The 19,866-nt window shown below is 39.8% G+C and overlaps 1 protein-coding gene across 2 annotated transcripts in view; it reads left to right on the top strand.

The window, feature by feature from the left end:
* Positions 1-19,866, top strand: part of SERINC5 (serine incorporator 5) — a 50,829-nt gene that overhangs the window by 12,790 nt on the left and 18,173 nt on the right. For both annotated transcript variants that reach the window (XM_054986728.1, XM_054986729.1), the window contains exons 2-7: positions 7,690-7,857; positions 11,934-12,112; positions 13,252-13,334; positions 15,744-15,837; positions 17,482-17,693; positions 18,497-18,592. In XM_054986728.1, coding sequence (XP_054842703.1) covers positions 7,690-7,857; positions 11,934-12,112; positions 13,252-13,334; positions 15,744-15,837; positions 17,482-17,693; positions 18,497-18,592 — 832 coding nt within the window. The remainder of the gene's footprint in view (positions 1-7,689; positions 7,858-11,933; positions 12,113-13,251; positions 13,335-15,743; positions 15,838-17,481; positions 17,694-18,496; positions 18,593-19,866) is intronic.

The following is a 19,866-nucleotide window of genomic DNA, read 5'->3' on the forward strand; positions in this document are numbered from 1 at the left end:
TCGTCAATCAATTTGACCCCTATATATCTTCAAACCAAGTCATTCAATTTAGTACATTGTACAATTACCAGAAATAATATTAATCAGTCTATCCTTATACTTAATTACTTTCTATCATTATTCTATATATAATAGTCTAATAAAATAACTGCTTAGAAATTCACATTTGCCTCTCCACCCACCGGTAAAATCACCCCCCTCTGCATTTTATTATATTTCAATAGTTCTCAAACTGCCACAGTTCTCCTCCCACCTCCCATTTCTTCACTAAATATTGTTTCAGCTTCTCCCAGTCTGTGTTAAACTGTCCTGGGTCAAGGTTTCTCAATGTTCTTGTCATTTTGTCCATTTCCGCCATATACAGCAATTTGTATATCCAATCCTCGATTGTTGGCACTTCTTGTACTTTCCATTTTTGCGCATACAAAAGTCTGGCCGCTGCTGTCATGTAAAATAACAATGTCCTGTGTTGAGCTGGAATACCCTCCATTCCCAAATTCAGTAGCAGGAGTTCTGGGTTCTTATTAATTTGAAATTGTAAAATCTCACTTATTACTCTTATTATTTCCCCCCAGTACTGCCTTGCTACCTCGCACGTCCACCACATATGATACAGGGATCCCTCATGTTTTTTACACTTCCAGCATTTGTTAGACGTATTCAAATTCCCTAGCGCTATCTTCTTTGGTGTCATGTACCAACGATAAATCATTTTGTAAATGTTCTCTTTAATATTAGTACATGTTGTAGTCTTCATTGTATTCTTCCACAGATATTCCCACGCCTCCATTGTTATTTCTTTGTTAAAATTTATGGCCCACTTCACCATTTGCACTTTAACGATTTCCTCTTCAGTATACCATTTCAACAGTACTTTGTATACCTTGGAAATTTCCTTCTTGTCTTCTTGTAAAAGTGTCTGCTCTAATTCCGAATTCTCCATTCTTATCCCTCCCTTTGCACAGTCCGAATTATAGAGATCTCTGATCTGTCTATACTGAAACCAATCATAGTTTAGAGATAACTCATCCTGCGTCTTTATTTTAAGTTTAGAAAATTCTATTCGTGTTATCTCCTTATATGTTAAACACTGTTGCTCATTATCGACAGTTCTCGGATCTATTACCTCATATGGAACCACCCATAGGGGGGTTCCTTCTTGTAAGTAATCTCTATATTTCTTCCAGGTTGTATATAGGCTTCTCCGTATGTAATGGTGTAAAAACATAGAGTTCGCTTTTACTTTATCATACCATAAATATGCGTGCCATCCGAATGTTTTTTTATATCCTTCTAGGGCCAGTAGTTTCCGATTCTTCAACGTCATCCAATCTTTCAGCCACACTAAACAAATTGCATCGTGATAAAGTCTTAAATTGGGCAGTTACATTCCGCCTCTTTCTTTTGCGTTGACTTTTTCTTAAAGTCAAGGAACTCTTTCTCCATTGAAGGAAGGAAGACTTGCTAGAATGGGAGCCATAAGATCCAACCCTTCCTCTAGAATTTAGTAAATACCCATTGTACTTTTATTCAGATATTTTATCTGGCATTTCTGCATGAACTGGAAGAACTGAATAAGTTTTGTGTAACTGTCTTCAACCCACTCGTCACAATAAATAGTGAAGTTTTTGAATGTTGAACATAAAAAAGTCTAATAAAGGTTCCAGCATTTCACATTAAATTAAAGGCAGCATATAAATTATTTTTTTCCTCTGGAATTCAAAGAATAATTACAGAAATATTTCCTTGGCAGATTAGCTAGAACATTAAACATTTGTAAATCTTATTTTAGCTACTGTAAATTTCCAGATTTAGTCCTTTTTACCACTCACAAGCAGCTGCATGTTTTTTTTAAAGTACTAGATTTTGTTCATATGCAGTGAAGTCTGGTTCTTGATAGAAAATTTGTGTAAAGGGGAATTTAGTTACAATTGAACATGGAAGATAGAAAAAGTCATTTTTTTGCATTTCCTTTGCCTAGTTTTTCAACAGGATTTCCATCTCCCCCCATCCACCCATGTGTTCTAAACAGCATATGATTATTCCCCTGGAGAATCTGTCTGTTTTATCAATGTACTTTAACTTAATAGAAGATGGCTCTCCTTAAAAAAAAATTATACACAAAAAGTTTATTATTGTACATAATTATAACTTGTATACAGATCTAACACAATACCCTCTTTTTCTCCTCTTTTTCTTGAAGGCGCACTTGAGGGAAAAAATGTACTCTTCCTTTTGAGTAAATATAGTAGTATATCCTTCTCTACACATGCTATTAACATCTTGTGCTAGTTACATAGTCCAAAAACATAAATCAGTTTACTTAAAAACATTTTTAAAGCACGAATGACTTTAACCTCTGTTGAGGGCAATGGATAGGATCCCTTGACTCTTTTCCTTTAAAGGCCAAACTGGATGTAAAAGTGGTTGCACCGCTTGGGAACAGTGACCATAATGTTATTGAGTTCAGCATTTGCATAAATAGGGAGTTGCCCAAAAAGACCAACACAACCATTTTTAACTTTAATAGGGGTAACTTCTCTGAGATGAGGAGGCATGTGGAGAAGAAACTGAAAGGAAAGGTCAAAAGGGTCAAAACCCTTGGGGAAGCTTGGATACTATTTACAACTACAATCCTAGAAGCTCAGATAAAATATATACCACAGGTTAGGAAAGGCACAAATAGGTATTTAAAAAAGCAAAAATGGTTAACAAACAAAGTAAAGGAAGCTATAAAAGGTAAGAAGGTTTCCTTTTAAAGGTGGAAAGCTAGTCATAGTGAGGTATATAAAAGGGAACATAGGCTGTGGCAAAGAAAATGCAAGTCTGTGATCAGGCAGGCAAAAAGGGACTATGAGGAACACATTGCAAAAAACATAAAGACCAACAATAAACATTTCTTCAAATATATTAGAAGCAGGAAACCAGCCACGGAGGCAGTGGGGCCCCTGGATGATCAAGGGGTGAAAGAATTACTGAAGGACGATAGGGAACTGGCCAAGAAGCTAAATGCACTTTTGCCTCTGTCTTCACTGTAGAAGATGAGAGGTGCTTGCCCACTCCAGAACCGCTGATTTCAGAAGGCGTATTGAAAGACCTGAGTCAGATTGAGGTGACAAGAGAGGAGGTCCTACGACTGATAGACAATTTAAAAACTAACAAATCACCAGGCCCGGATGGCATACATCCAAGAGTTCTGAAAGAACCCAAATGTGAACTTGTAGATCTCCTGACAGAGATATGTAACCTTTCATTAACATCTGCCTCCATTCCTGAGGACTGGAAGGTAGCTAATATCACCCCATTTTTAAAAAGGGTTCCAGAGGAGATCCAGGAAATTATAGGCCAGTCAGTCTAACGTCAATACCGAGTAAATTGGTGGAAACTGTTATTAAAGAAAGAATTAGTAGGCACATTGATAAACAAAAGCTATTGAGGAAGACTCGGCATGGATTCTGTAAGGGAAGATCCTGTCTCACGAACCTGTTAGAGTTCTTTGAGGGAGTGAACAAACATGTGGACAAGGGGGAACCAATAGAGGTTGTCTACCTGGGCTTCCAGAAAGCTTTTGATAAAGTTAATCATCAAAGGCTGCTAAGTAAGCTCAATAGTCATGGGGTAAGAGGACAAGTCCTCTCGTGGATCAAAAACTGGGTAATGAATAGGAAACAGAGAGTGAGTATAAATAGGTAATATTCACAGTGGAGGGTGGTAAGCAGTGGGGTACTGCAGGGTCCGGTGCTTTTTAACTTGTTCATTAATGTTTTGGAGTTGGGAGTAAGCTGTGAAGTGGCTATGTTTGCTGATGACACTAAATTGTTCAGGGTGGTGAGAACCAGGAAGGATTGTGAGGCACTCCAAAGGGATCTGTCAAGGCTGGGCGAGTGGACATCAACGTGGCAAATGAGGTTCAACGTGGCCAAGTGCAAAGTAATGCACATTGGGGTCAAAAATCCCAAATATAAGTACACAGTGATGGGGGTCCAAACTGGCAGAGACTGACCAAGAGAGAGATCTTGGAGTCGTGGTGGATAATTCACTGAAAATGTTGATACAGTGTGCGATGGCAATAAAAAGGCCAACTCTATGCTGGGGATTATTAGGAAGGGAATTGAAAACAAATCAGCTAGTATCATAATGCCTGTCAGACTACGGAATCCCAGTTATCTAGTCCCGCGCTGACTCTAGGCTATGCTCCTTCCCGGCTCGCTCTCACCTGCGCGGTCCCACTGTCAGGCAGCGTTGATGGCCCCGCACCCTCCGTTCCAGGGTCAGACGGGTCTGTCGGAGTAGCTCCAGTATCCATCCTTCCAGGGTGAGTGGTCAGGGGAGTAGCGGAGATTCTCAACAAAATGTCAGACTACAGAATCCCAGTTATCTAGAGTTCGTCTCCCCCCCTCTTGCAAGAAGCACAAGGTTTCTTGGTTCCAAAAGGTTTATTGAAAGACTGTCCTCAGGATACAGGTGTCCATAATCCAAAGGCTGATGAGGCCCTTGGCTGAACAAAAGCTTTGTTGAGAATGGCATGTAAAAGGAAAGTTACAACACTTCAAACACCCATTCCCAGCCTCCCCCCTAGTCCTGTCTGTGAAGGCATGAGAAGACGGGAACATCAAGGTCGTTGGCTGCACTGGATAGATAAGGCTGTTCGCTCCCATGGATATGAGCGGCCTGGTCGACACCTGGGCCTGGAGGGAGGAAAACTAGACAACTACTAATTATAACCCAAGTTAATATGGCGTTACTCTGGCTAGAGAATTGACATCCTGACAATGCCCCTGTATAAATCAATGGTACAGCCTCATTTGGAATACTGTGTTCAATTCTGGTCACCACACCTCAAAAAAGATATTATAGCACTGGAAAAAATGCAGAAAAGGGCAACTAGAATGATTAAAGGGATGAAACACTTCCCCTATGAAGAAAGGTTAAAGCGCTTGGGGCTCTTTAGCTTGGAGAAATGACGACTAAGGGGTGACGTGATAGAGGTTTACAAGATTATGCATGGGATAGAGAAGATAGAGAAAAGTATTTTTCTCCCTTTCTCACAATACAAGAACTCGTGGGCACTCAGTGAAGTTGCTGAGCAGTTGGGTTAGAACGGATAAAAGGAAGTACTTCTTCACCCAAAGGGTGATTAATACATGGAATTCACTGCCTCAGGAGGTGGTGGCAGCTTCAAGCATAGACAGCTTCAAGAGGGGATTGGGTTAAACATATGGAGCAGAGGTCCATCAGTGGCTATTAGCCACAAGGTATAGATGGAACTCTCTGTCTAGGGCAGTGATGCTCTGTATACTTGGTGTTTGGGGGGGCAATCAGTGGGTGGGCTTCTAGTGTCCCTTCCCCACTGGCAGACCTCCTGATGACACCTGGTTTTTGGCCACTGTGTGACTCAGAGTGTTGGACTGGATGGGCCATTGGCCTGATCCAACATGGCTTCTCTTATGTTCCTACGTGATGTCATCCACAGGTTTCAGCACTTGAAGAGGCACCATGGAGGGGACAGGAACACCTCAGCCTGCCCCTCACAGCATTTTAAAACCGCTTTAAAATGGCGACATTGTCCATGAGTCCAACCTGGGGATGCTGTCACATCTAGTTTGGCCCTAAGTGCTTCTGTCCAAGCAGTCCTCACAACCAAAGGGAGTTGTAGGATTCCATCCGTAAATTTTATCAGCTAGCAGAGTAATCTAAATAGAAGTGCTGTTGCTTTTTTATGTATTAAATATATTCAAGAGCACATCTTTGAACTTTGCTTTGAATTCTGCTCCAGCCTAAAACTATTCTTTCAGTGGTTTTTCAGCCATTAAAATGTTCTTTTTCAATCGTCCGAAGGAAGAGGGAGTTCAAATGTTTCCGTTGCTAGCTTCATTACTTCTTTAATTCTCTAGAGTGTTTCACTGATATCTTTCCAATTATCAATGTTTTACTCAAGCTATCTTTGAGGGGAGCAAAGCTTGAAAGGTTTAAAAAGTTGGACTTTTCCCCCTCAGTGGTATTTGTCAAGGTGGAACCTTGTATTTATTAGAAAATAATGTTTGCAAGGGACTATATGTTCTGGTCCTGGCTGTTGAAGTGCATTTTTTTAAAAAAAGAAAACAACTTTCTTTGAGTCAAATTTTGCATTGTCCCTTGTAACTTATGCACCCAATGAGGCAGAATGTGGACCGCATGCTAGCACTTAATGACAGGGGCGTTTTTTTAGCTTCCTTGATTCATGTCTTTTAACAAAACAGAGCTCTTTTGTGGAGAAGATCTAACTCTTCCCCATTTCATTCATCACAAAGTGTGTGGCGAATTAAGAATGGTTCAGTAGGACCATTCAGTCAGTCGCTGCATGCTAGTGGATTACGTACAGCAAGGGCAAGCTTTTGTGTTTCTGTTTATTTGGTGGAAACAGCTGAAATTAGAAGTTTTGTCTGACTGAGTATTGTCAAATGGAACAGTCAGTTAAATGGTATTAAGTAAATGAATCCTGTTTGATGCTTATTGTAGTGGTATTCACTGGTGGTGAGTACTGGCACCTTGGAGAGGGGCTATCCCAAGTCCTGAAGGGGGAATTGGTGGAAATCAGTGCAGCCTCATATATGAACACTGGCACCTTTTTTAAAGCAAAAAAACCTGAAAAGATAAAAATCTATTAGTTTTTTTCCATCCTACCTTTTGCAAGAAATCGTATCTGTGAGAACTTTATAAGTATATTTAATCAGCAATGAATCCTGTTTTCTGTTGTTGTTTTTCTTCATTGTAACTGTTCATAATTGGCATTATGCCACAATGGGCAAATGCTGCCCTGTGACCCGCTTTCATCCCTTTTCTTGTACTGGTGCCAGTTTCCTCCAAGGCAGCTCTTCCTTACAGTTACTGATTATCTCTGGTTAACAGCTGCTAGATGCAACAACAGAGTTGGCTATCTCCATCCTGCCTTGCTTATGAACTTCTCAGGGGCATAAGATTGGCCAGCACTGGAGACAGGATGGTGGACTAGATGCCTTTGGTCTAACAATCTGGCAAGAGGTTTCTTACTGTGCTTCAACATATGTATGTGAAATCATCACTTAATTGTTTTAACCTTTTCGTACGGTTTTATAGAATCCTTGGGGCAACTGCTGCATGAATATGATAAAATAAGTTATTTGCAGAAATTCATGTCTCAGTAATGAGTTACTCTGAAGTAACTATAGCGCGTGTATATCTTTTCCCCTCCTGCTCCAAACACTGCTCTTCTGGAATTTGAGTGCATTGATGGTGAACAAGTAATGCAACCATGGTCCTACTTGATTGTAGCCATGAACACTGCAGTCCTTTGCAGAGTTTCACAGACCTGAGCTCCTTGAATTCAGCAGACTTATACTAGAGTAACTGCACCCAATTGCCCTGTGATTCTGTTTAAAGTCTGTGGAAGTGCTGCCCAAATAGTTCCATGCACACAGGGTGGTATGACCTCTTTGTTTCCCAAGCAGCACCTCTTTCACTGCCGCGTTTGAATTTTAGAGTGTGGTGAGGGGGGGGGGCTGAAAAGCTTTTTTTGTGTGTTCAGCAGCTGTCCTCCTACCTGCAAATGTCCAGATCCTTCTCGGCAGCCAAAATCTTTGGTGTACCTGATTGTAATGTCCCAACTGATATTAGTTTTGAAAATATTATAATGTTGACTTAATTTTTTTTTGTTTTGATTTTTTACCCTAGTTGGCCTGTTGCTGTGGTACTGCTGCATGTTCCCTCTGCTGTAAATGCTGCCCAAAGATAAAACAGTCAACCAGCACCCGTTTTATGTATGCCCTGTACTTCATCCTGGTAACGCTCGTCTGCTGTGTCATGATGTCAGAAACAGTAGCAAAAGAAATGAAAGCGCATGTGAGTAACTAATTTTTTAGGCGGGAGAAGAAAGACCATTAGTAATTATTAAAATGAATGAAAGGAACTGTGTTACATATTTCCAGAAGAAAGTATGTTAGGCTTGATTCTCGTAGATGTTTGCAAGGTAAGCCTATTAAGAATCACTAGGCCCTGCCATTTTGTAAGAGCTGTGTCTCACTCTGGTATTTGTAGTACATTTTAAATCTTCACTGAAACATTCATACTCAAATACTGTTTCAGAAACATCTGTAGACTAGAAAGTGTGTGTTTTAGTGATGTCAAAAGTTGCATCCTGTTTTTTTTTCCCCTCAGTTTGAAAATGGGGGCGTAGGAAGAAGCAGCACAATGAGTAATTGTTTACTTGAAGGCCAGGGATGATTGCTGTCTCTGAAACTTGAGTGTTTGGCAGCTTTGAATGAGCGAGTATAAGCGACTCAAACAGGGCTCTTTCTCAGAGATCTTACTACTTTCTCTGCTTATTGTGGCAACTTAGCTTGTAGCCTGTCAAAAATTCAAGGGCCTCTTAACTTAATCACTATGTACTCAGGAGTGATTATTGTTCTTCTACCAATTAGAGAGCCCAAGAGTAACTGAATTTTCTCCCACCTCTTCTTTTCCTGATATATCTGCTGTTCCCATTCATTCAGCTGGAAAATAAACTCATTACTGACCATTTTACAGAAGAGCTCTTGACATGAGCTCTTCATCAGGAAGATGAAGGGATAACATATGCTTTGCAGCGGTGGGCGGATCTCCAGCCTTGAGATAGAGTTGTTTGTACAAAATTCACGCTGCAGTTTTTCTCACACTTTGGAAGGAGACCATTGATACTCATTGAATCTGCATAATAAAGTATTACTTGTTGGTACATGCTTGCACGTGCGGGCACACACACCCCTGAAAAGTTTGCAGACTTGTCTGCTTTTTAATCTTCAGTGATTGTAGAAGCAACAAAGATTGATGCAGCCATTTTATTTGAAACAGATTCACAGATTGCATAAACACCCCTACGTGCTAGTGAAGCAGCAGACAATCAACAAATTGCACCCCAGAATCTACCTGTCATCTGAAATATTGCTGGTGTTTGGAACAACGAAATGTCTTGGGCCGCAGGGACTAGTAGTAGGATTGAGTAGAAGTAGGACTTTTGATGCTTCAGTGTACAGTTTATGCCTGTACTTGTTGGAAGTCCCTCTGTCTTTATTTAGGTTAATTTATTTTGCAGGTGTTTCATTAATGTTTTGGAAAATACATCTAAAAGTGCATATACTTTTGCCCTTAAGTTGTCAGCCTGCCTTTCTTTCAGAGGCTTCCATTTTCACTTTTTAATTACTTTTATTTGGGATCCCCTGGGAAATGGCCTTAGTTTATCTTTAGTTATACTATTCCTTGGATAGGATGCATGATTTCCAGGTTTTGCTTCCTGTTCTTAATGTTACAAAGGCCAGTGAAGTTTTTAAATGTTTTTGTTTAAATGCCGATCTTCACGCCATGTACCAAAACTGCTTTCAAAACTCTGCTCAGTTTCAGAAGGAGTTTGCCATAGCTGTTCAGAGTCCAGATTTAAAGCTCCCTTGAGCTTACAGGACTACATTCATGGTTCTTTTGATCTTGTCCAAAGTTGGATATACTGCCTTAAGAAAAACCAAACATTGTGTAAACAAAGAGCCAGTCTGACATCTTAGTTAGATTGTTGGACTTGGATGAAAGAGACCCATGTCTGAAGACGATTGGGTGATCTGGGGCCAGTCCTTTCTCCCTTCCCCCACCTTATTCTTAATCTGTTTCACAGGGTGGTTGTGATGGGAGATGAGAATGCAGGAAGCCCCTACATTTTGCCACCCTGAGTTTCTTGAAGGAGTGGAGGGTATAAATGTGAGGAAATGAAATGAGGAAATAGCTTGAGTAGTAGGTTTTGTTCTTGTCAAGTACATTTTACAGCTTTATCCCCTGCCAGTTGAAGTAAAATATTATTCTGCATTTTTCCCCTGGTTCTTTCTACACACTTTTTTAAAATCTTGGAGAGTTGGGTCTTTTTATAGGCAGAAGTGGTCTGATAATATTGTTCAGTCCAGCTGTTATAAAACTCCAGTTAATCCATGTATATGAAAATATAGAGCTGCTTTTGTTCTAAAGATTTGTAGCTTTATATGTCACTATATCTATTTACAGACTGCCCTGTAAAGGGGGATGCCAGTCTTCATTAAGGTCACAGGCCCAAGGACATAGACTCAGGCCACAGACTCTTGCTTTATTAGTTATATTTTCTCCGTGTTGATACTGTCTGGTGTGATGGGTTCGAGGCCAGAATGTGTGGCTGGCTGTTCTTTTTTCATGAACCAGAACATGGCCTTAAAACAAATATTTAACTAGTAAGGAGGAGGATGAATTTTCCCTCCTTTCTGGTATTTTATTTTTGTAATGATGTTATAACGGGCAATAAATATTTCAAGGAGTTTCGGGATGAGAGAGTATATTTTTGTGTTAGGCTTGGGTGTTGTTGGTTTTTCTTGTAAATTGGGGTATAATTGCGTTAAAATGTAACATTCCAATAAAATAATACTTTATGAATGTTCATGGATCATGACAAAATAATCCAAATACATACACACAATATAAGAATAATTGAAATTTGTACATGAACATATAAAGTTACCCTACATTAAGATTGAGATTGGGGTTGAGAATGGTTTACCTACAGACCCACAGGAAATTAATGGCAGAGATAAGATTTGAATCAGGGACTTTTAGACTCATAAGTCTTAGTCACTGTGCTCAGTCAGTTTCCCTACTTTTTAAAGACAAATCAGCGTCTCCCATTTATAGTTTATCACATTTCTTAACTATTGTTTTATGGTTGGCTGTTAACAAAGGCACTTGAATAAACCAAAGAAAAACAGGACATGAAACTGTCTTCCAATGCAGAAGGTGAAGCTCTATTAATAATTTTTTCTCATCTTCTTGCTGTCAACAAACATCTTATTGGGAAAGATCAATGGTGCCATCCTAAGCAGAGTTACACCTTTCTAAGGCCTTTGAAATCAACTGGCTTAGAAAGCTGTAACTGCTTAGGACAGCATTGAAAATCACTACCTCCACAAAGGGAAAATGTGATCTAATTTCAAAATAAAGTAGTTGATATAGCTCAAAACCTCTCTCCAAAGAGCACCTGTAATCTTTCAATGTATTAACATATGGTTTAGGTTTTTGTTTTAAAACTTGATGTTTTTGCATATCCCTGTTGATGAATATGAGAGAGACTGTAGAAAACCATTGCCAAGAGGGTCTCCCCAAAACTGTATACAAAAGCCAGTAGTGTCTGCTTACTGCTAAGTCACTCTTCTAACATCGTATATGAATCACAGCCACTAGCAAAAACTATTTTATCTATCACAATGAATACTTTAACCAATACACAGTCTACTTAAACCAATACACAGTCAATGAATATAGAACTACATGTGGAATTGCATATGTACAAATCAATACAGAACAATCTCTCTCTGTCTACGTCCACAAGTTGTCCGGAATTTGTTCTCAACTGCAAAGAATGTTCCAACCTGATAGTAAACATTCAAGATTGCTTCTTCCCCACCTAAAGGAGGACCTTCCCCAACATCTTGAATGTTTACTATCAAGTTGGAACATTCTTTGGAATTGAGAACATATTACGGACAACTTGTGGACGTAGACAGAGAGAGATTGTTCTGTATTGATTTGTACATATGCAATTCCACATGTAGTTCTATATTCATTGACTGTGTATTGGCTTAAGTAGACTGTGTATTGGTTAAAGTATTCATTGTGATAGATAAAATAGTTTTTGCTAGTGGCTGTGATTCATATATAATGTTAGAAGAGTGACTTAGCAGTAAGCAGACACTATTGGATTTTGTATACAGTTTTGGGGAGACCCTCTTGGCAACGATGAATATGAGGGAAACCATAGGGGGGGGGACTATGGCCACTGCCCTGAATGATCAGCAAGTTACTTAATCTAATTGGGAGTTGTGATTGAGACTGACATTCCTTGAGCCTGCTTTGTATGTTTAATTTGTCCATCTGTGTTTCAGATTAACTTTTATGAAACAATATGCCAACATATACAGGCTGGTGACACTTGTGAGAAACTGGTGGGCTACTCTGCAGTGTATCGAGTATGTTTCGGAATGGCCTGCTTCTTCTTCATCTTCTTCTTGCTCACAATCAAAATTAACAATAGCAAAAGCTGCCGTGCGTACATCCACAATGGGTGAGCTGGATTGTGTGTCTCTTCAAAACTGCTTGCAGAAAATAAAAGCATTCACTGTGCTAAACTAGAAGTGAAGGCTGGTTGCTTTCTCTCAGAGTCTTAATATTTGTTCCTTATCTCGTCTTTACTTCCTCCTCACTGATTCTGTACAGCCTCGTTTGTGACTGAAAGCCCTTTGGTATTTCCTCGTCTCTTGAGGAGATTCCTCATACATCCATAGCACTGAACAAACAATAATAGCAATGGTCACTAAGGCCACTTGTCTTCCTAGTGTTATATTTACCCATCTCTGTTTCCTCCTGTGTTTGCATTAATTGTTTTTGGCTTCTTGTCTGTTTCATTAGATCGCTATCCAAAAAAAAAATGTAGTTCTTCATCTTTGAAAATTTATTTATTTATAGCTTTTCTTGCTGAGACTCAAAGCAGGTTCCATAATAAAAACAATGTATTCATACAGCATAAGACATCCAGTGAACAATGCAATTGTACAGAATTAAGACAATGCGAACAACAGACTGCCTAAGACAAGGTATACTAAAGACAACATAGTAAGTGGAATTGCAAAGGCAGAAGATAATGCAATAGATATACATTCCAGATGACTTTTAAATGTGTCTTGCTTGGGGTTGATGATTCAGGCAGCTAACAGTGCTAATACTTTGTGCTGTTGTATAGTGGTATCACACCTTCCGTAATGTGGTAGGAGCAGCAGTGGAATTGGTTGTGTTAACTCGGCTGAAAGGGCATTTCCCCAGTGACTTAGCAAAAGTGTTGGAAGCAGTCTTCATAAGAAATGTACTATTTGTTCCATTCTTATCTAAAATTCCTGTTGCAAGACCTTGTTGGTTCTGTCCTTTTGTGCGTTCCAGACAAGGCTTTTTGGATCTAGGAATTTATTTGCTTCGTTTATAGTCTGCCTTTCTTACTGGGACTCAAGGTGTACAAGCAGAATAGAGACAAGAATGGGTGAAATATTTATTTGTCTGAATTTTCTGTTGCATTTAGGAAGGCTTACTAGAAAGAGATGAGATCCCTGTATTTCTCACACAGGTCAGCTATTGTGCAGTCTCTGTTTGAGCACCTGCTTTTTACAGTTAAGTAAATCCTGTTCTCTGTGTGTTTGTTTTTTCCCTCCCCAGATTTTGGTTCATTAAACTTCTAGTCTTGGCAGCCATGTGTTCAGGAGCCTTTTTCATTCCAGACCAGGATACCTTTCTTAATGGTACAAACTTATAATTCTTCTTCGTTCTTCTCTTGATCTTCCATATGCAGGTATCAGTCAAAGGGTCTAACAGGAGAGTCTAAATTAGTTACATACAACATTTTTCATGTGCCTGCTAGCTCTTGATGAGTGAGAGAAACAGCATAGTATGGTGCTGTGTTTGTCAGCTCTTTCCTTCCAAAAGAGACAAGCAAAAGGGGAGGGGGACTGGCCAAAATGGGGAATGGGTATCTGTTCCCCAGGCCTAGGTGGGCATGGTGAGGGAGTGTGTGTGTGACAGTTGACAGTGCAGAAAGGAGCAGATGAAACAGCACTGTGCACTGTTATCACTGTGAAATAAAACTGTAGACAATATAACTTGGAAACCATGAAGAACAAACATGTCCTCAGAACCCTTCTTCCCATGCATAAGCTGTGTCATTAATACATGAATGCTTGCTTACTGTGTAATGTGTGACACTTTCCCTACCCAGCTTGTTCTGTATTGCAGAATATCATGCAGAATTTTTATCCATGTAAGATATTTCCAGGCAGTAAAACTCCCAATGAGTACCAGAAAAATGATTTACTCTGGAATGTGCAAAACCTCGTTGGTATGTCAAGCCGTTATAATGAGCTCTGTCAAGAGGCGATTTGCTTGCAGGGATTAATGTTTTGTTCTATTCTTCATGTGGAACAAATAAACCAAAGGACCTGAAATGCAAACTGCACTTGAGCTAGTGCCTTTAAAGAACAGCAATGACTGGCCTACAATTTGGTTAGGTTCCAATTCAATGACATCTCTGAGTGCAGAATTAGATTTGTTGCAGTGCTTCCATTTCATTATTGTAAGAATCTGTATCTGAACAGCAGTGCCTACTAATTAAGATAATTTGTTACGCTGCTATAAATACTAGCAGATGGCAGTGTCCAAACTCTCCAGGAAGAGCAAAACAAAAGAGAGTAACTAGGAGTTAGTTTCCTTGCAAATGAGGTCATTTCATTCATACAAATATTAAGTAGGATGCCTTTGTCTGCTATTCAGATGATCTCAGAACAGTTTAAGCAGAATTTTAAGCAGTTGCAAATAAACTGCTCTTAGAATCAGACACCCCTCCTAAAATATATAGAGGGAAAAACTCTGCAACTCCTTTGCCTCCGAGATGAGCCAGTTACGTTGTGCAGATCTTGTATCAGAATCACTGTGCTTGTTCAGGCTTCTGGTTCTTTCTGTCGTCTTAAAACAAAGCCCACGCTATTCGTTTACATTTCCCATTGCTCTCTGGTCATTTAATTCACTAGCAAAGAGGCAAGAGTGAAGAGAGTGCCTACTGTGTTGGCACAGCATAAGTTATCAAGCCTTGTAATGGATCTCAGCTACAATGAACTCCTTCTCTGTCAGCTGAAGTGATTAGTCATAATTTAACCTGGTTCTGTTGCTAGCCTTGTAACCATTCCCTGGTCTTTCTTAGCTTATAACTTAATTGAGACATATGTGAGTACTTCTTAAAACATTGAGGACACAGGTTGTGTTGCTGATATTTCAAGCACAATTTTCAGTGAAACTTCTAAATGCTGGTTAGATAGCTGAAAGAAATGTACACCTTGCATACTTAAGGGCTGGGTTTGTATTTCATGGAGTGAATGAGTTTTTTGAAGTGTAAAACAGTATCACGTTTTAGTCTGGGAACAACTATCCAGTTTCAATCATAGGTTCTAGCCTGCTGTCGTTTTAGGTTTAGTGTTGGTTTAGAAAGGTCTTGCCAGTCTTTTATGTTTCACTTTGCAAGATTTAAGTTCTAAGTTTAGCAAGTCATTATTAAAATTGTAAGTATACAGATTTGGGCCAGGTATTCCAAATTGGATTGTTTAATTCCCTTTAATTTTGGAAAAGAAATCTTTTCCTGTCAGTTTGGCTGCACTTTAAACACCATCTATGCCCTCTTTGGCCTTTAACGTAGTTTTTGCGGTGTTCAGGGCATGCTAGTTTTTGAAGGGTTAGTTGAATTATTTAATGCTATGCTGTATTTCAAAAATCCACAGAATTCTTGTTCTGACATGCTCATCAACTCCTGTTGCAAATATAAATACATGAATCTGCCATCTACAGAGTCAGACTGTTGCTCTGTCAAGGTCTGTATTGCCTGATCCAACTGGGCAGCAGCTCTCTGGGGTCTCAGGTAGAGGTCTTTCACAGGACAGCTGGAAGTCTGATTATTTTAACTGGAGGTAACTGGGTGAATTTGGAATTTTCTGCACATGAAGCTGGTGCTCTAGCATTGTGCCACAACACTTCTGCAACCTTGTGGTGGAAATAACACAGAGAATTGGAAAGAATTGTGGATCTGTTCCATGTGGATCCAGTTGGATGGCTTAACCTCCTTTCCAGTGAATCAAATCTAACACAGGATCTCTTTATCTTTCCAATAGCCTGGCGCTATGTCGGTGCTGCTGGAGGGTTCCTCTTCATCCTTATCCAGCTTATCCTGCTTGTAGAATTTGCTCACAAATGGAACAAAAACTGGTATGCATTTTCTGTATATAATAAACTCCTATGGTAGCTATCTCCTTTTTTTCCCTGCTGTATTCTGTTTTTTAAAAAAATCAAAAATACTTTTTAAAGTATTTTTTGGCACCAGGTATTTTGTCTGTCTTTTTAGATATCTTCTTTCCTCTTTATCCATGTTGGTTCCTTTGATGCCTGGTTTGTGTATATTATTGTTTTTAAGCAGCTTATGGGCTGCTACTTCTCAAGTGACTGTAGTGGATTAATGTGTATGGTGTAGCAGTGCTTCCATCGGTCTTCCTTTAGTCTACCTGGGTCAGATTTGCATGATCATTGATAGAGAAGTAAGTGCAGTTCTGATGAGATTTCAACATCTTGTTCAAAGCCTGGTGAGCATTGTTGCCTCTCTCAATATATCCTCCTGTGCAGGAGTTAATTTGTACCAGTTCTCTTCTCTACAGATTCCCTAAACAAACAAACAAAAAATGTATTCTTCTATCTTTTTTCATTCTGCCCAATCTAAACTTATTTTAATGGGACAAAACTATGGGAGCGATCCTAAACTGCTGTACTTGAATGCACATGATGCTGCCTTATGCTGAATCAGATCATCAGTCCATCAAGATCAATATTGTCTACTTAGACTGGCAGTGGCTGACCCGGGTCTCAGGCATAGGTCTTTCACATCACTCTGCTACCTGGTCCTTTTAGCTGGAGATGCTGGGAATTGAACTTGGGACCTTCAACATGCCAAGCAGGTGTTCTACCAGTGAACCACAGCCTCTCCTCTGCTTGGAATCTCTGTAGGTCATATCAGTGTTTAGGTCTTGTATGTTGCTTCTTGAATACTTATTTAAGTAATGAAGATGGCAAATCTTTTACAGAAATACCTTTTAATTCTTGGTTACAAGACCAGTCTTCTTGACAAAGTCACACTAATCATGTCCTCCAACTACCTGGTACTGATGTTAGCAAAAACAGGTTCCTTTTGGGTGGTTATACCAGTTCTGTCAAACAGGTTGCTGGAGGAAGATCTGAAGGCACCTTCTGGAAATAGAAATTCATTTCTCCTATGAGACTTCTTCTGATTTGCATGATTGATTTCATTGGTTTAATGTGAACTTCTAGAAAGTTTGCACTGATGGTTGTAATGTTTTACTGCTGTTGTTTTTAACTGTTTGTGTAAGTCCTCTGAATGTTGGGTAAGGTGTACATTCTCCAGTAACACTAGCATTAAACAGTATAAATGTAGCTAGAAGGAGCCCCGTGGCACAGAGTGGTAAGCTGCAGTACTGCAGCCCAAGCTCTGCTGAGTTTGATCCTGGCGGAAGCCGGGTTCAGGTAGCCAGCTCAAGGTTGACTCAGCCTTCCATCCTTCCGAGGTCGGTAAAATGAATACCCAGTTTCCTGGGGGTAAAGTGTAAATGACTGGGGAAGGCAAAGGCAAACCACCCCGTAAAAAGTCTGCCGAGAAAACATGCTGCGATGTCCCCCATAGGTCAGTAATGACTCGGTGCTTGTATGAGGACTACCTTTACCTTAAATGTAGCAACTTCTACCTCAAAATGAACTAACCTCAGTGTGTTTTAAGATGAACAAGTATCATCTAGTAGCTTGCTTTTTCCCTAGCTTAATGTATAACTGGCTTTTATTTCCAAACAGGACTTCTGGCACAAAGCACAATAAGCTCTGGTATGGCTCCCTAGCTCTTGTCACTCTCGTATTGTATTCTGTCGCTGTTGGAGCGCTGATTGTGATGGCTGTCTTTTACACACGCATGAACGGCTGTAATTTTAATAAGATTCTGCTTGGTGTCAATGGTGGCCTCTGCCTGCTTATTTCCATGGTAGCCATCTCACCCTGCGTCCAAAACCGTAAGCAAGCCTTTTACTTTGTTTGTGTTGGACTCTACTAGGCACTTTCTTGCCAGTATCACAAAGGAATAGAAGTGTGTTGCCTTCCTGCTGAATTTGATCCCCAGTGTGGTTATCTTAGGGGATTGTTGTATGTGTTTAAAACCATCTCATCTGTCCCAGTCTAAAACCAAGCAGCTACCTCCCCCATTCTCAGAACAGTTTAACACCCCATCCACTGTCTGTTGTGACAGTCCATACAAGCCAACTGTGTGGTCCTCAGATTAAATGTTGCTGAGACCCAGGAGTGTGCCTCGATCTGACATTATTAGTTTCTATAGTGTATTCTGTGAGAGTGCAACTTTTGCAGAGTTGAAAGCACCCTGGTATGTGCAAACTGTTAATTCTGTGCTCCTGAGGACCATTTATGTCTTTCAAGACTTGTTTTACACACTTGAGCCTTGGATTACAAGGTGGGGTGAGCAAATTGGAGATTGAAGTGAGTTGATTTTTTTAAAGGTTTGTTCACCTTAGATCATCAGTGGGAGATAAATTGGAGCTACTTACAGCTTTCAGGGAGGATAGAAATCGAATAATTACTATTTATATATTTATTTTATTTATCTTTCTTGCTGAGACTTGAGATGGATTACAAAGTTGCTTCAAATATAATGACAGTGTAATATGTACAGCAAACAATGCAGTAAAACTTCCTAAAACTTTGTAATGTTAATAAACAGTTTCAATTTTTTTTTACAAATGAGAACCTGAATTGTTTTCAGGCTAGAGAAATTTCCCAAAAATCTTTCTTTTTTTCATTGTAGGTCAGCCACATTCTGGTTTGTTGCAGTCAAGTGTTATCAGCTGCTATGTCATGTATCTCACCTTTTCTGCACTCTCAAGCAAACCGCCAGAAACAAGTAAGTTACCCTGAATCAAGTCAAGTCAAGTCAAGTTAGCCTTTATTGGCATATAGCAGCAATTCAAGTTATCCACTTACAAAAGGAAAGAAGAAAGTTAAAAGAATGCTGTATTACAAATACAAAAATACATTTAGAGCTTAACTCCGTGATATCCTTTGACGCAACTTCAAGGCAGAATGGAGAAACTCAGCCACCTTCTCGGTTACATCATGAAGGGAATCGTTCAACAGTCTATAGACTTTGAGCGAGTCCATCATACTAGTTAAGACAGCTTTTAAGTATGTTTGACGTATACCAGCGTACAGATGACAGTGCAAAAGGACATGAGTAACTGACTCGACACATTTTTGTTCACATAAACAGCATCTAGCTGAATAGTCTATCCTGTTAAATCTGCCATGTAGAATGGCCGAAGGCATAGCATTGCACCTGGCCAAAGAAAAAGCTCTACGAAGTTGGGCCGCCTGCAGGGAGGATAAATATGGAGCCATCCTCCCTACAGTGAGGGGGACTTCAAAGCTCAGGGGAGAGCAGGTTTTAGTAGCCAAGCTATATAACTTCTGGCGCTTGATATCTAGCAACCTACTCTTAATTTGATGAAATGCCGCGTTTGATGTTAACATAGACAGTGAGTCCACAGAGATACCCATGCCTTCCATTTTTTCCATGATATACGCTGACCAGTTTGACACATTGGACTCTGAAAGCATTTGATATATAAAGCTCCCAGGGTCAGAATTATAATGTAACCGTAGCCAGTATTTAAATGTCATAAGCCATGCCCTCGTTTCCACCAAAATTAAGCCAGTTTCTAAGCAAATAACTGCATATGGAACACACTTCGGTAGGCCCAGGATTTTTCGCAGAAATTTAGATTGGACACATTCAATGACCCGGTCAAAGGCCCTAATCGAAATCGGAATGCCATGCAATAGTTGTGGAATCACTTTGGACTTAAAAATTTTGGAAGCAGCTGGTACAAATTGATTACCTCTGGTGAAAAAAAACCGTGCTATAGCTGAAGTACTAATGTCAGCTGTCTTCGCTGCAGACTTGCAGTGGGTGGACCAAGTCGCATTATATTGAAAATAGATACCTAGGTATTTGTAGTATTTAACTTGTTCTATCTCCTTCCCATCCATGGCCCATTTATATGGTCTCCAAATTTTAGAGAAGACTATGACTTTTGACTTGTCATAGTTCAGCTGAAGCTTGTTTTTAGCAAAGAAGTCGATACAGCGAGTCAGCAAGCGTCTTAAGCCAATTCTAGA

The sequence above is a fragment of the Eublepharis macularius genome, chromosome 8, assembly GCF_028583425.1.
Source record: "Eublepharis macularius isolate TG4126 chromosome 8, MPM_Emac_v1.0, whole genome shotgun sequence".
Classification (NCBI taxonomy): Eukaryota; Metazoa; Chordata; class Lepidosauria; order Squamata; family Eublepharidae; genus Eublepharis; species Eublepharis macularius.